Source organism: Ostrinia furnacalis, unplaced genomic scaffold, assembly GCF_004193835.3.
Source record: "Ostrinia furnacalis isolate ACB-3 unplaced genomic scaffold, ASM419383v2 OfSCF6514, whole genome shotgun sequence".
NCBI classification, from domain to species: domain Eukaryota; kingdom Metazoa; phylum Arthropoda; class Insecta; order Lepidoptera; family Crambidae; genus Ostrinia; species Ostrinia furnacalis.
Genome location: NW_021136753.1, coordinates 68,389 through 86,419, shown reverse-complemented (window position 1 = coordinate 86,419; position 18,031 = coordinate 68,389). Strand labels below are relative to the sequence as shown.

At 37.3% G+C, this 18,031-nt stretch overlaps 1 protein-coding gene across 1 annotated transcript; it reads right to left on the bottom strand.

The window, feature by feature from the left end:
• Positions 1-1,943: 1,943 nt before the first annotated feature.
• vvl (ventral veins lacking) lies at positions 1,944-7,140 on the bottom strand. Its single transcript, XM_028317874.1, has one exon. It carries the CDS (start codon positions 6,930-6,932, stop codon positions 5,865-5,867), a length of 1,068 nt encoding a protein of 355 aa, XP_028173675.1. The 5' UTR covers positions 6,933-7,140; the 3' UTR covers positions 1,944-5,864.
• Positions 7,141-18,031: the final 10,891 nt, after the last annotated feature.

Below are 18,031 nucleotides of genomic sequence, written 5' to 3'. Positions count from 1 at the left end.
AAATTTATTGCTCGCAATTAGCTGACAAGTCGCTTATGTAAGAACAAACGTGTGCACTTAATGGCTGTGCGTTTTCCTGGTGATTAAGCTGGGCTTCACAACTCATAGCCTATTTGTTTGTTGACCCACTGCTGGGCTTATATACTTTATAGAAAATAATGATTTGCAAACACCTGATAAAACGTCTAATATCAAGAAAATTGTTGACCTAAACCAGGTAAAACTTTATAAAGCCTTAAACAATCATTTAAAATGTGATATTATTGGACCAGATAAACTTTATTTGAAATAGGTAAACTCTTTTGTAATCCAACTGCACCAGTGTTTTCTCTCAATATGGTTCAAAATCAATTTATGAGAAAGTGTGTAAGTTAGCTTCCTCAAAACATTATTAAAAGTAAAATAATTAACAGATTGCTATTGATTTCATTCCATTGATTCTATGAAAATTATTACTATCAGTATTTATCACATTTAAAATACACTTTTTTCTAACTATAAGTGCAACTAATGTAAGAAATAGTATAATTTTCTAGAATAGTAATTAAGAAAAGATTTTTACAGGTATTGGCAATTTCCCCAATGGAATGGAAACTTTTCAGTTTATGTATTAACCAACTTATCATCATAGGAAATGTCAACTGTGTGTAGTTACTAATACCATGAGACAGGAAAGCCATAATAATAGTAAACAGAAATAAATGGCTGATAATACATATAATTGAATGAGATATGGCCCTCAATTTGCATAATCTGATTGATTAAAGAGGAAAATTGTGTTGATTATTTCCTTGTATTTAATAATGCATTTGGTTTATAAAATATTACTGAACGTTACGCAACCAGCTCTCATTTAACTGTCGAAAAAGATTTGCGATGCAAAATGATTTACTTAGTAAGTACCTATTAAGTTATAATGTAGCATGCTTTAAAAGTTCCCGTTCAAATTAATCACTTCAAATTGATAAAAAAATGTAGTATTCTTTACAACAGTTAATAAAGTATGACTTCTTAAAACCATTTAATTCAATCACGGCGAATATAGCCATGAATATTGTTAAGTAAGCAACATAAATAATTTTTATTGGTGCACATTGCAAATTGCCAAAGAAATGAGTTTCTATTTATTTAAATTTAGATGCTATGTTAAATGATTTAAATGATTCAGCAAAATTGTTGAGTGATTTAAAGAAAGCAGTTTTGATCACTTCATTTGAATTGCCAATCGAAATCGTTTGTGCATATTATATCCAGTATATTGTGATTATTAATGTGGGCAACTAACATTTTGTTTTTCTAACAATTTGGCGATAAATCATAGAGTTTGCTCAAGAGCGCAACTAGTCGCAAGATTTACTGCGATATAATGCTCAATTTGAACAGAACAAAATATGCAAATTATTCGCCAGCTCGGGACCGCCTGCTTCCACATAAAAATGAAACAAATAAATTTTGTTGAAAACATAAACTTTATTTTGTCCAAATATTCTTTGTCAACTCGAGTTCCGCTAAATGCGTAATCACAACGTTTATTTATTTAATATTTACAATAAGTACACAGTGACAGTTTTATTTATTCACACGCGAGACAAAAAATCGTATCCGAATCGTGTATCGATCGGGTTCACCGGCGGGGCCGGCGCAACGTGTAAAATAAAAAAAGAATGTCACAGAAAAACATAGCGAAGGGCAAGATAGTGGCCGGGACCGCTCGCGGCGCTACCAAAACCGTGGGGCCTATAAATTTAATACTACAACGAAAGGCCGCGCCGCACCTGCCGGCATTTTTTAAAACATATTTTACGGCGAAACGCAGAAAAACTGACGGCGGCTCCTCCGCGGCCGCGGCCGCCGGCCCCCGCTCGCGGACTTATCGCGGGCGCTAACTGAAATTGCTTCAGCTCGCCGTTAACTTATGCAAAATACACGCTGCTCATTTATGCCTTTATCCCGACGTTGAAATTACAGTTAAAGAATGATAACTAATTATTTACAAGTTTGCCTACTGGTATTAACTAAAGTATGAAAAATAAACGCCTCAAGTCAACAATACAGAGCTATTTGATGATAAAATAAATACACTGTACATAATATTTACGGAAACGCAAATACAATCTACGTAGTTCGAGACTAACAAACACAATACCACTCAAATGTTAAATAAAAATAACAATACATTATGCTCTACAATATTCTGACTACTTGATTTACTACCATATTTAGGGTTTTGATTATTTCAGTAGTTATGTTTTGAAATGCGAGTTTTATTCCTCGAGTTGTAAAATTAACTGAATTAGAAATAAAAATTGCATTAATATTCAATAATTGTTTAACTAATTGAATACAATAAATAATCCGTTCAATTTAATGATTGCAGATATCGTAAATGTTATTCAATGATAATTATTTAAACATCAAAATTATAAAACTTCTAATTTTATACAAATTTACAATGAAACAGTCGTTGATAATCTTTAATTATATAAATTAATACTAATTGAAAGAAAAAACTAACTAATAAATGATTACAGCAGTTATTTTAGTTATGACATAATGTTTGTTTAACTGAAGTATCGGGTTCGGTAGCGATCAGTCGCGCACTGCGAAGGACTGTTCGTTTGCATGGAATAAACTAACAGATGTATATTTTCACTTTTGATCTAAATTGAGCAAATTCGTTTATGCAAATCGGGCAATATCGCAACTGACTGCATTTTTCCATTCCAATGCCGGGTTCTTTTTTTTCCATTTCTATTCCTCCGACACAAAAAAATATATTGAGCATTCCCGCTGCAAGTGCTGCAACGTATACGCTTGTTCTACGTATGCGCGATAATTAATCGTGTTTAGTATACGCCGGGGTTTTTTATTTGTTCAATAGAGCCGAAATACGACATAAAATTGAAGCGACACAACTAATAATGATCATTATTAAAAAAAAACATTGAGATCAAGCTTCATTACGCGTTCGCAAAATAGATATTGTCTTTAAAGAGATAATAATAATTTCAAAAAGGAAAGCTTGGTTTGAAACTGAATGGTATGTTTAACTTAAAACACGCCGATGTATGCTTATTATCGTCAATACATTTTATCGGAATGATTACATCTGTCCATTTGTATCTCAGAACGGTTATCTCGAGAACAAGTCAGCGCTTTTATTATATTTTTTGGCTTTTTGATGAAGGCTTGTATCCTAAATATAACTTGTGGCAAGATGCGAGTATGACATCTTGAAAACATGAACGAAAAAATCGATTTCGTTAGAATACGATCCAAAAACGCTGTCCAGAGACAAACCTAAAGCATAAACTAAAACAGAGCACACCGTCATCTATTAGACATCAACGCTCGAGCGACCGACCCGTCTCGCCGGAGAAACTAAGATACGCCTGAACAATCATTCATAATTAAGATCGTTGGGTTTCAGAATGTCAGGCAACGCCTGTCTACACATGCACTGGCTAGTTCAGCCGGAGCTGAGCCGTGCTGGCCCGGGCTAGGCCTCGCGAGAGGCCGTCGTTGCGGCATCGTCAGCCAGCTATTGTTCGCCCAAGGTCCGGCAGCGAGGTGTTATGTCGTGTTTCACCGCGCACACGCTTCATTAGACCGCAGGAATGTCATACTCCGTCTCGACACACGTAAACTTTTTGCCAGTACGCACTGTTTCAGCTCCTTTATATTTTTTGTGATCGTAACTATTGACAGGAGAAAGTACGCGGATTCATTAAAGCGAATAAGGTTTTTATTTTTATTTGACGATCGTTAGCGACAAAAACGCGGCTTAATTGCCCATTGGGCATCAGTTGATTCTTGACGAGTGTCATTTCAAATTTCACTTCAAACTTTTATTTTTAAATTAAAAGAAAAAAGAAAAGATAAAAAATCATTAAGTTTCTACTAATTAGAAAAGATATAAGTGAAAAGAAAAAATAATAGGATCAATGAAAATCATCGAGGAACGAACGAGTCGCAAGTAACAATTGCTGTTTTATGAATGAACTGCAAGCACACTCGAGCGCACAAATTATTTAAATGCAATGCAAATCGTATTTATTTTTAATAAAATTAATGATTACTACGAGACCTGTTAGCCTGTAGTAAAATTTGGCATTAATATTTGAATTGTTAGGATATGAATTATTTATTAATATTCTTACTATGTAAAGTGTGTAAAATGGTATAAAGTTGAACGTGTTACGTGTGTTTCACAACTGAATATTTTAAAGATAACAAATAAAATTAATCACCAATGGTCATATTGAACAAACGGGATCGTCTGCGGGGGACGAGTTTATGTTTGGCTTTTGTTTACGGCATTCCACATCAACGACCGAGCTCTTTAACTTTATTAATGAATCTTTAAGAATCAAATAAATCATTGTTGCTGTAAGAACATAAAAAATAAACAACAGGTATATCGAACACCCGAAAACTATTTATCTTAAATGGCAACACAAAAAGCCGCGAGGCAGAGCAAGTGTATGCGTTTTTGTGCGGCCCGCGCCCGGGCCTACCTGCGCGCAATAAAACCAGCGCGACGGTGACGTTTGTAATCATGACCCGACGCGGAAAAAACATTCTGCATTGTTTGATTTCACTTTGATAAATCATAAAATGAATACCACAAAATTTCGTGCAAACAAAACCAAAAAAATGGACTCTACATTCAAAGAAAAATCATTTTGTTTGTATGCCCTCCGCTCGTTACAGACAATTCGTGCACAAACATAGTTTTTGTACTACACTGCATTCGTTAGAAGTCTAGTGTGCATGAGCTTGTTCTATGTACTGTCAGTGTCCCTAAGCTAATAATTGTGTTTTTATACAAGAAACTCACTCACTGAAATATTTTAGGCAAATTTTGTTAGGAATTTGTGCAATAAAAGTCATTTCCATATTTCAATTTCTATAAAGAACTTTTTTAATATATATCATTATATACGTCGTAGGTACATTATTTTTATATAGAAAAAATACCTATTTTTACAAGTTTAAGTACCAAGGTTGGCCACAAATACATACAAACGAAAAAACAACAAAACAAGTAAAAAACAGGAATAAAACCATTTTGGCATCGTGTCTGCATCGTTTTAATATTTTTAATAAATTATGTGCGGGACGTAGTGTGGCGTCCGCGGGGGCGCTCGGATCGCTCAATAAACACTTAAAACAAAAATTGCACTTACTGACGTTACTTGAATTCCTTTACAAAAACAAGCTTCGACCCGATTCATATTTTTTACTTTCGTCGTCAGACTAATTGTTAAATTTACAGTAATAGCAACAATTTAAATTTAATCCACACCACAATGACTCCCTACTGACAGGTAGGTTTGTATGAACATCATATTTCCATAACTCTATTAAATAAATTCGATGAAATCGTCCTTTACGAAAGTGAATAGCGCAAGGCACTCCTCGCCGGACGGCCGGGCGGCGCCGGGGCCGGGGCCGACGGGCGGGGACTAGCTACCGTACTTACCGAGCGGCCGCGCGGCGAGGGTGCGAGCGTCGCCGGTCCTCCTCCCAGTAAGCTCTTATTATCAATTAGACTATCTAGCTAAACGTCTCGGCGTACACTCCGAACCCGGCGCTCGACAAAGTATAAACGATTACTGGCTTTCGATCTTAACATTACTCACATAATTAAATGACTTCACTGAAATTATAGAGAACAACTTAAACGTAGCGGATAGTCCACGAGACGGGCCCGCGCGCGAACTATTTACATTGCGCGGACCCGCCGTCACTGTGCGCCGCGGCACGTCCCGGCGGCGGCGCTATGTACACGTGCGATCCCGCGGGCGGCGCTAGTGCGGCTCCGCGTAGTAGGGCCGCGGCGGCGCCCACGGGGCGAACTGTTAGTGCGCGGCCAGCGTGTGCCCGCCCTGCGCCAGCCCGTGCTGCGGGGACAGCCCCGGCGGCGAGTGCGAGTGCTGCAGCGGCGAGCCGTGCATGTCGTGCCCGTAGTGCGCGTGGCCCATGCCCTCCATCATCTCGCTGCCCAGCGTGTTGGGCGGCGTCATGCGCTTCTCCTTCTGCCGCCGGTTGCAGAACCACACGCGCACCACCTCCTTCTCCAGCTGCAGGCTGTCGGCGAGCGACGTGATCTCCTGCGCCGACGGCTTGGGCTGCTTGTGGAAGTGCTGCTCGAGCGCGCCCTTCACCGACACCTCTATCGACGTGCGCTTCTTGCGCTTGCGGCCCTGCGCGGCGATCTTGTCGATGCTCGTGGGGCTGCCCGTGGTCGAGTCGGCCTCCTCCAGCCACTTCTGCAGCAGCGGCTTCAGCTTGCACATGTTCTTGAAGCTCAGCTGGAGCGCCTCGAACCGGCAGATGGTGGTCTGCGAGAACACATTGCCGTAGAGCGTGCCGAGCGCCAGGCCCACGTCGGCCTGCGTGAAGCCGAGCTTGATGCGGCGCTGCTTGAACTGCTTGGCGAAGGCCTCCAGGTCGTCGCTGGTGGGCGTGTCCTCCTCGGGCTGGTCGCGCTCCAGCGCGTGGTGGTGGTGCAGCGGGTGCGGCGAGGGCTGCACGTCGCGCAGCATGTGGTGCTGGTGCATGGGCACGGGGTAGCCGCCGTGCAGCGCCACGGGCGAGGCGGCGCCGTAGTGCGCGCTCACGACGGGCGCGTGCCAGCCGTGCGCCGCGTGCTGCAGGTGGCGGTGCTCGTGCGGCGCGGGCGGCGGCTTGACGTCGGGCTGGTGCGCGTGCGAGTGGTGCTGGTGCATGGCCCAGGGGTCGGCGGGCGGCAGCGACGCCCAGGGGTTGCCCAGCACGGGCGCGCCCGGCGACGGCGAGCCGCCCGTCTGCAGGTGGTGCTGGTACTTCATGTCCGCCGGCTCGGCGGCGCTGCGCGGCGACGCTGCGTGATACCCGCCGATGTTGCCGAGGTCCATCTCGGCGGGCATGTACGTGGTCGCCGCCATGGCGCCGTACCTCAGATCCACGGTGGACGGCGTCTTGCCGGCTCGAAGGCTCTCGAGCCTTCAACTGGCGTACTTGTTCGCGAAAATAGCGCGTGTGTCGCGCGGCGCTGCGGTAGCGTTGGCCACCTCACATCACCGAGTTCGACAGCGAGCGACATGCGCGTGCGTGCGCGACGGCAGCACGGTGCGGACTGTGGGGCGCCGCGCCGCTGCGCGCGCCCGCCGCTCGGAGAGGGGCGGCCCCGCCCAGCGCCGCCCGCTAATGACGATGTAATTACTGCGCCCCGCCCCGCCCCGCGCCCGCGCCCCCCGCCGCCGCCGCCGCCGGCCGCCGCGCGCCGGCCGCGCGAGCACCTGACGCCGACGCTATCAATTAATGATTGAAAATTGTTAATAATTAACGGCGTTTACATAATATTAACTCACTTCACATTGATTGTTGCTAAAAAATATTAAATAAAAAGCAAAGAAAATATGATTTAGTTTATTATGATTGTTTTAAAAATATTTTTTGTTTATTTTAATGTTTAAAATTAAAAATCCAAAAAAAATTGGAAATGTTATTTTAAAATGTTACTATAATAGAGAAATACTAAATTTGTAATATAAAAAAAACTGTGCTCACTTACCCACATTATTTGCTTCAATGGAACATGCAACTTGTTTGGGCTCAAAATAGTAAGAACTTTTGCCACACTTTTACCGCGTTTTACTTCGTTTTTAAGTGATGAAAATTAACGTAAATTATGGTTAATTTGAATAATTATTGTGATACATTTTAAATATTTTGATAATTTTTTTCTATGATATTTTCATTAATTTATTTGAAAAAGCGTTGGTAATTTATTAAAAAAAACAAACATAAATTACACTGATTTTTTGACAAATAATTTGATTAGATAAACTAGATAGGTACTAGTGATGCGAAAAAAAAGTTTATTTAGAACAGAATTAATTTAATAAAAATTTACGTAAAGTAGCCTACGACTTTTAATAACAAATTAACTTGTGGTAATATTGTGACGCATAATTACTACCTCCACATGTTTGAGCATGCATTACAATGTAAAATGATTATACACGATTATATTAACACCAGTCGCGTACCCCACTGGCGGTGTACATGTCATTGCTTGCATTTATTTACACTCAACTCAAGACACTTATGACTTTTACTATCTATTAAAATTAAATTATGCAAATCTAAAGCAAGTAGCGAATCAGCACCAGGCGGGCCCGAGACGTCAGGCCGCGAGCCATATTACACGAAGATCCGAAAAATTTACGAAAAACCAAATTAATTATATGTTAATATAATCTACTAACAGTTGTACCTGTTACAATACGGTATCAAACTGGATTAGTATCGCTGTCATAAATAAAGCACTTAGCATAGCATTTGAATAATGTGATATTTTAAAAATTATTTCATTGACACATATTTTTAAATAAATAAAAAAGTAATAAAAAAAAAGTGACATGTATAAGATAATATTTTTGATTGGTTTTTTTTTTATTTGCAAGTATAATATTGCTATTAATTATTGACATGGTTAATTTTGACATCGGTATAGATTGTGATTAATTGTAATTTTGCATGCTTATTTATTATGCTTATATTATTATTGTACCTATTTCCAACACAATTTATATTGTTTTTAAATGGAATAAACTTATGACTTATGACTTTTTTGCATGTGATTTAAAATTAAAATAATATATTTAAAAAATTATTGTTAATGACAAAATAACATAGTGATTTAAAATAAGTAGACCGATTTCGCCAATGTTTCACCATTTTATAAAAAAATTAAAGTTTGCTTTGCTTCATATTCCAAGACAAGTCATTCCTTCACTTTGCTAAAAGTGGTGTTGAACATAAACTACTAGCGACATCTCTCGGTGAGTAGGCGAACTAGCGGCGCGGGTTCACAACTAAAATGTTTGTTTTGGTAATTTCGCGTATGAATTATGTATGTCATAGCACATACAGAGTACGTTTTTAGTTTCTTTAATAAACCCCACGCTTTGTGTTGTTGCGAAAACTCTCGGTTTTGGCAGTTATTTGTTCCCGATCGGTAAATGAACTCTAAACAAGAATGAAGAAAATATTTTATTGTTCTTATGGAGTAAAACTTAAGTTAATACTGTTAATTTACAATTACAAATTGTATTTACTATTAAATTAGTGGAGATGTTCTATTATGTATTCATACGGAGCACATGTATTAATAGTAGTAGTATAGGTACCTACATATTAATTTAATTTTTCAATTCTTTATAGGTACCTATCTATGTTGTAATATCTATAATTATTATCTTTTGAGTGTATAAAATCTTAATTTTGAATTTGCTAACCATACTAACATTATTAGACTGGGTATGTAGGTAGTACAAATTCTAATAATTTAATAAACAAATAAATTTTATTTTATTCTCTTTAAATAAGTCCTAGATGCTTAAATACTACTTGTTTCACAAATATTTCTCTTACACATAAAATTAATTTATGATAAAATATGTTAATAATATTAATGTTCACCTATTCAGTGTATAGAAGTGAAGTCTAGCGCCATCTAGTGACGAGTGGCAGAACTACGTGACACGCACCCTCCGAGCCGTGCAGGGGGATGTATCGAGGGTTGAGTTACCGTCGCCACCGCGGGTATGAACCACTTTTGAATTGTTACAAGAAATCTCATTTGAAAGAAATATCATCTAACACAGAAAGGTAACTATGATATTCAAAGAATACAACAAACACGGTCTTAACAGAATACTTATTGAGGATATTCTTTGTTTTAATTAGAATTAAATAGTAAGTACTTTGCATTTCATAATGTTTTTCTCTGGTAAGAATATTTTGATAAAACCAATAGGAAGCAAAACAAAAGGTAGAGTCAAAAATAAAGGAAACTACCTATATTACGAGTAAACTAAGTTACATAGTACTTATTGCATTATTTACTATAAAATTCACTGACTAAATTCTTAAGAAATATTAGTACGGTGCAAAAAAGGATTTGGTAAGTTTAACTTAACTTATTATAAAAATTAAAAGAAGACTACTTAGCAGACTTTTAGTTTTCTTATAAGAAAATTGGAACGTTCAGTTGTAACTTGTATGTCCAAATTATAAAAAAGGACGACATCCTATTTCACTATATTACACCAAAAACTTTGGCAATTACGTTTAGAGTACTATATATTTATAAATGTTATAAGTCCAAATCTTATAAGACCGAATTCTCCTTCTCTGAAGCTTATAAATTACAATGTCTCCAATTTGTCTTTTTAAGATGTCATTATTGCTTGCTAATAACATTAATTCCAAAATAAAATAGACACCAGAAACTCAGAAAAACTCACTAACTCTATCACGACGGCACTTAGACGACGTATCAATATCCAAGTGCCGTTATTATCCAATAAGAACATAATATACTATTCCAATACTACAGCTCTCCTCGTTGACCAACGCAGCGCAAACAGGGGCCGAACGTTGTTAGTTCTGAGGGAGCTCGGCCATCGATAGTAAAATGTGTGAAAATCGAACAGCCAAGTACAAATGCAGGAGTAAGTGGAGATTTAAATAACAAGGGCTACGGGTAAAGTACCCCAGTGTTAGAGTGTCATACGGCCTAAATCTGTCACGCCATATTGGTAAGGAAATGTATGTCTCCAATTTCAGGGGTGTTTCTAATAATTTTCATAATACGTAATAACAATTTTAAAAATGAAAGTACTTATTTCGAATTTTCTCATTAAAATACTGCATAATTCAATTTGAAAGTATTCATATGCTAGCTGCTAAATAAATTACAAATATGGAATATAAGAAAGTAAAGTTATTACAGTAAAATTTATTAAAAAATAAAGATATTCTATTCTTGGTTTTGAATAGTAATGATAATCTTATTACTTATAGAATTCAAATAAGACACTTAAGTACTTAAAGTATCAAAGTTTATAGCAACCGGTTATTTCCGAAAGAAACAAAGCATTTAAAACGAACTAAAGCTATTTTTATTCAGTTCATTGTGTAGAACGTTAACGTGCTGACCGATAAATTGCAATTTCCTTGAAATATTTTGAATTTCGTTCATGTCGAGCCTTGAGCGATCATCTGCCGTTTTCAATCGGCGAGCGCGTGTCCAATGCATCGGTTCCGTCGGCGATCGCCTTGTAACATCTCAAAAAGGACGTCTATTTATACAAAGTTCATGGGACCGACTGTTTACCACGACTCTATATTTTGTTATAAATACCTATTTAAAAATATTTCTCCGTGTTTTAACACCGAAATACCGAGCTGTCAGATTTACGAAATGAACGTGCGAAAGACATTAATTAAAGATACAAAGCACAGGGTCAATAATTTCACTAGCCAGGGTTATGTCAGTTGACTTTTTGACCAAACTGCATGCATGACAAGTATTATTTTTTACATGCTTATTGCCCATCGATCCGACAAGGTTTAAATCTTGCTCCAGTAAAATATAAAATCTAGACCAAAGTTCCGAGGAGTCCTAACCTATAGTGATCAAGCGGCAAGCGGCTGTTAAGATACTAGCCAACTACCAAATATTTACACTATACTATATCAGAGGTTGCCTCAATCTCCTTACAATACCCATTTGTGTGTATGAACAATTCTGATTGATTCTGTTCAATTCAATCTAGGTGTTTTTATACATATAAATAATAATAGTGTATGTTTAAATACATTTTCTGGTAAGTAAGTAAGTTTTGCTTAGTTTGGGAGTTGATAGTGCAGTGTAAAATGTTCAAAAATCTGATTGTCATTTGAAGTAAGTACTCGCAGCAACTTTATTAAGAGAGATTTGTATCAAACTAAAAATGTTCGTGAGCTAAAACGTAGACAAGGGCCTGTCATAGGGTAAGTGCGCTAGTTTTCGTCCAATTATCGGAGTTGCCAACTTTGTGATGCGAAATGAATATCTTAAAATACCCTTACTCATATGTATCATATGTCATTTTAGTCCTTATATAGTCTACTTTACGTTAATATTATATGGCAATAAGTAAATACCACGGGTTTTTTTATAAAAAATATTTTATGCAAAAGAGGCGATTTCACTAGTTTTCGTCCAAAAAAATCAGTTTTCGTCCTAGTGTACGCTAGTTTTCGACCACTGTGTAGAAAAAAGGGTGCAGTTGAATTATTAACTTAAAACCAATTCTATAATACAGTAACTATGGATTGTGGTATATCATTTGAAAGGTANTTTGTAATCTCTTCATGCCTATTTGTTATTTTTGTGAAAAAGTCGAAAAAGATCAAGCAAAACATATTGTTTTCAATGTGTATTGTAAAATAGGGCATAATTCAAACTCAATCTTTGATTTTAAAGCGCGTCGTTGAGTTGACATTAAGTTGGAGTGAAATGTTTTGATACATTTAATTTATTACCTAACTGCGTCAGAAGGAGGGTGGGTTATGTTTATTTTTTAATTATTCTTACCTAATAGCTGATTTCGGGGTTTTCAGGTGTATTTCATACATTAGTGCAGAGGAATAGTGAAAAATTGAAAAAGATTTCATCAAGCAAGTTTTAGTAATTGAAATGCTGAAAGAGCGATTTATATTATACAGGGTGGAATTTTGTAATGCCACCTGGAGGGAAAGTACCTGGTACTCTTAATATTGTAGATAGTTTTTTTTTCTCAAAGAAAACATTCCTTTTTTTTTTAAAAGAAATAGAACTGCATTCAAAGATTTCCAAAAATTTGGTTGCCACACCCGGGAATCGAACCAACTAAAATCTGTTAAAAATTACATTCTTTTTTTTTATTACATCGATCGTTAGGGTTAAGTATAAGGATGAAATCTCTCTAAGAAACTTGATAAATCAAATGAAAGGAAACCCATGAAATCTTAAATTATTTTGATAATGTTACAGAAAATTTTATGGTATAGTAGTGAATTTTTGAAAAAAAATCGAAAATCTTTGAATGCAGTTCTCTTTTTTTTTCAAAAATAAAGGAATGTTTTCTTTCAGTAAAATTTTCTATCTACAGTATTAAGAGTACTTTCCTCCAGGTGGCATTACAAAATTCCACCCTGTATAAATACCTCTTTAACTTGATCATCTATTGAAGAACAAGAAATGCAAGTGGAGTTCTTAGAATCGTTTTCTAGTTCTGAATGAAGTGATAAGTTATAAGTATGATACCTATTAAAATTATTTACAGTAATATACGGTTTACCTATTTTTCAAGACATTTTTCTATGTTAAAAACCCGATGTATAACAACATTCTTCATACACATACCTAAAATGTAGGTATAGGTAGGAATTCGTACTTCATGTTCATTAATATTAAAGTCATAAATAAAAAAATAAAAAGTATCAAGATCGTTTAATCCAATTTCCCCAGTGTTGCACTCAACAAAGTTTATTTTCCCCATTTGCCATGAGATTCTGGTACACCTATAAGTACTCGCAGCAACTTTATTAAGAGAGATTTGTATCAAACTAAAAATGTTCGTGAGCTAAAACGTAGACAAGGGCCTGTCATACTTTATACATAATTTGTAGCTCATTGAGACCCGTCCCGGCCCGAAGGCCGCGACAATGGGGCTGCGTGGCGAATGCATGCGTTCCATCGGTATTGTTTTCACACCAATGAGATGAACCGTGACCGGTATTTTATTAATTTATTTCCATTTTAACAAAAAAAAGTTCCTTAACAATCTAAACAATAGTCGCTCACTTAACAATCCAAGGTACCTAGATTTAATATAGGTGGCAAGGATTATGTCTTTGCCACATTGAGTGATTTGATACCCAGCAAGCAAGTCAGACAAACAAGGCAGTGTTTACCCATCACACAGTTCACAGGTCATCGACGCGGTTCCAAGTTCATTTACCCAGGTAGCATGCCATGTCCGTGTTAGACACTCAATAATAGTGACTGTAGAGTACGAGTAGATGACTTCTATGGCTATTTGACTTTATGAGTGAATCTGAAGTGGATAAAACCAATACCTATAATAATATTTGTGCCCAACTGCACCCTCTTTTCTAGTTTAAGTTAGTATTTAATTATTTATGGTTTTGTATTGATTTGTTTTTCTATTTTTTGTCAATACGGTTGTCACAGAATTCTCACTCTAACAGTTTTTATTATCCCTAAAATCCCTAGTTTCTTGTATATTGCAAAAAAAAATAGGTTGATCAACTTCAATAAGAAGATAAAATATTATACCATTAAACATTTCAGTATGTTAGGAAATAACTAGTTTAGATTTTTCCAGTTTTTACAATATTTTATGTTTTGGTAAGCTTTATGCCCTTGTTATTTAAAAAAACGAAGGCTGAGTTGCACCACTTAACTTTGACCGCGTAACTATTAACGATAACCGGTGTTTTTTGTATGGATTTTGACAGATTTTTGACGTTTGTCAAAGTTAAAGTAAGATGGTGCAACCCAGCCTAAATGGTCAGTGGATGAAGACGTGTGGCATTATTTTTTCATTCTAAAGCAGACATAAGCAAGTGTCGCTCACTGTCATCTAAATTAACAATAACATAATCAGCAAGAAAAACTTCAAGGATACCAACTAGGCTAACCAATTCGGGGAAGGATTTTAGTATTTGAAATTATAAATACCTAAGTGTAAAACAAAAGTTTGTTTTCCAAATAAAAATGAATTTGTAAATATTCGTTGAATTATTTTGAAATTACACCGCAATAATGTATTTATTATAATGGAATAAATTGTGTAAGATTAGCATCCAGCCTGCTCATTAAAGGGTGTGGTACACACATTAAAACCCTTCAAACAAGACCAAGCGGAGGACTTGATCGATTCTAATGTGGAATGTATGTAAGGTAGGTACCATTAAGTTGTAAAATTAATAAAATTAATTTATTCTTATTGTTATTATAGCAAGTTGAATTACACATCCCACCCAATGCTAATTTCTGACATTATGACCTTGCCACTATTTGAAAATGATGTAGACACAAGAATATCGGTAAGTACATTCCACCCCTTTTTCAAAATTTTAAAAGACTATGTGGGTCATCTCACGTCGTAGAAATAGGAGCTGTTTTGCAACTTAAATAAATAGTCTGATGTACTATTGACTGCCTACATAAGTAGGTAGGTAGGAATGGTAATTTTACAAGGTTATGTAATAATATAATATGTGGGTGGGAGCAGTAAGATTTTGCAGCTAGCGATTTAAACTGTCGCAAGATTCGCCTCACATCCATTGCAATAACAAAATGCTGCTTCTGATAAACTCTGAACTAGAACTCAATCTCCACTTATCACATTTTGACTGATGAAACGATATAGTGAAGTCAAAATCGATAAAACGCCGCGATAGCAGTTTATCACGGTGCGCATCTTAGCCCTGCTGAACTACATTAATTTAGTGATTTTAATTTGTAAATTACAACACACTTCACTGACAGGAGACCAAAGTCAGGGCTCGGGAGGCATCACTAGCGCGTGATAAGATCTGCGCAAGCGCCGGATCGTTATCAAGGATCGGTGCAATTTCTCGTGAAATCGATTGCAGCCGCCCGTCGTAAGTATTTACAGTGGCTTAGTTTCTTTATAACGTGTGCCCAGTGAAATAATTCAATACTTTTGGAATTGGAACTCTAGAATGAAACCTTCTGCATTGAACTTTCCTTCATTGTCATGGTAAAAGATGATTAATTTTAAAAGTGACAGCATCGATATCAATATTTCTCATATCGGTTAAACAATAAAAGTAGCAATATGTCTGGGTCGCTATCTTGCGAACATGTTAATTTACCAGCGGCGGTCTACTTTGAAGACTTGTACACGTTACAGTTGCAGCTAAGTTGCAGAACACAGTCGTTCATCGGATAACGAGGCGATGAAATAAGACCCGAGAAAGTAGCTGTGGTTACATGAAACCCATTAAACCACTTCAGTTTACGTTTTATTGATAACGGTAAATGTTTGCTTAGTGCAAAATGAAATTAGTGTTAGTTCTTCATTCACCAACTCTTGACTGTCATGAAAAACTTGACGATCGAAATGACATCAAAATAAATAAATTTTCCAATTCTCGTGAAAATTTACATATCTCAAGCCTCAAGGCACCATGCCATAGCTCATATTTCCTGCAGACATTATCCTAAGAATATCAGTGGATGTACCACTAATACCTACAATCTCACTCACCTATGATTTACATCACTGTGTCTATCTTGTTGGACAAGGACCGTGAAGGACAAGCAGACTGACAAAAGATAAGAGTAGCCTTATACAAGCGTCGCATTACAGTTACAGGAACATTGCGGTGACTGAAATCTATCGTCAGGATGTGCATGGCATATTTACTACGCTTAAACTCCTAAGATTATTAACTTTCATCCCAATTTGGCGCATCCTGTCCGAAAATTGCACGGCAATAAATGGCGATGATCGTCCCCGCCGCGTATCATTACAAATTAGAGGCTAACCCGCGGACTGCGCGGGCGCGGCCTTATCCGCAAATTATTCGCTCGTCTCGTAGTTTGTTTGCGGTGCACATATGGTATTATGCTAGGGCTGCCACGTTTCAGCTTATTTAAACCTTCCGTTAAGGGTTAACGTAGAGGTATAATGATGAATATTATAACTAGACATCTTAGCTCTATTTAAATCTTAACTGTAGGTACTTACGGTGTCACGTTGGATCGTCGAATGCAGGTTAGATTGGAAAACAATACTTAAAAACATTAAACGCTATCATTACCTACCTAGTTAACATCATCATTTATCAGGTCATTTTGTCTCTGCCGTAGCTGGAGGATGGCCATTTCTAAATATGTATGTACCCTAGTCAAGGCAAAATTACGTAATTCATAGTTAGTAAAGCTCACTCACCTTTTAGTGTCCAAGTTTCAGCAGGCAGCGGTGCAACAAGCAAGCAGGCAGCAATACTTTTCTGAAGATGCTATTATCGCCAGCCTTGTGAAAGCAACTGCGAGCGCGCTTGACAGATAGAGCCTAGAAAATGAGAAAGAACATGCTTAGTTTTTTAAAATATTTAATCTAATGTAGGTATCCAATTCATTCAATCTTATCCAAAAGTAGCCTAATTTTCCTAATTATTTTGAAATCAAATCTATGTTGCATTCTTTATACGAACGGTATTCTAATGTTATATGTTGAGATTTAAACTACATTTTGAACCTATTACGAATAGCCCAGCACTTCAATGCCATGCGACTGAAAGCCCTGCGCTCGCTTAGGCCGCGCGGGAGTGCGGTAGCCCGCAGCGCCGCCACTTACGCGTGATTACACCGCGACCGAAATGCGCGCGCGCCGCCCGGCCCTCGCACGGGACCACTTGCGTCACCCGCTGTTTGGGACAAGCACTGCTTCTAAGCTTTAAGCTATTACTATGCTGTAAGCTGTAGTGATGAACTATAAGCTCTAAGCTATTGATATGGTGTAAGCTATGGTGATGAGCTTTAAGCTCTAAGCTAGACCTGATACCAGATTAATGTACTCTTAAACTGGAATTTTTACCATTATTTTAGCTGCTAAACATAGGCAATATCAATAAAAACTACCTATTACCTACATATTATTGTTATGTACTAGCAAGTAGGTACACTGTTAACAAATGTTGGAGGAATTATCATTAACAACATAATAAAACGAACAGAAGGCGACAAAATAACAAACCCAACAATGTAACCCCATCTATTTTGTATGAAAATCCAAAAAACATTTCGAAATATTTGTACCTCCAAAAATAATCTAAATTCAACACTCCCGCAGTACCATTAGAAGGTATGGGATTGATTGAATTATGCTGCACACATTGTAAAACAACTAAAGCACTCACCTCCGCATTAAAATCCCAGCTACTAACTCTAAAATCCGTAGCAAGCGCCTGAGCAAGACATAAATCTTCGTAGAACAAACTGTCATGGCTGACTCAATTCGATCACACCGCTGCTTGCCTGTAACGAAACATAAAGTTGATTAGCAAAACTAAATTCACTATTTCTATTAATAAACCTGAAACGAAAAAAATATGCAGAACCTTATAAATTCAATCTCCNTGCGATTTATTTGCTGTCGAGTGTAGT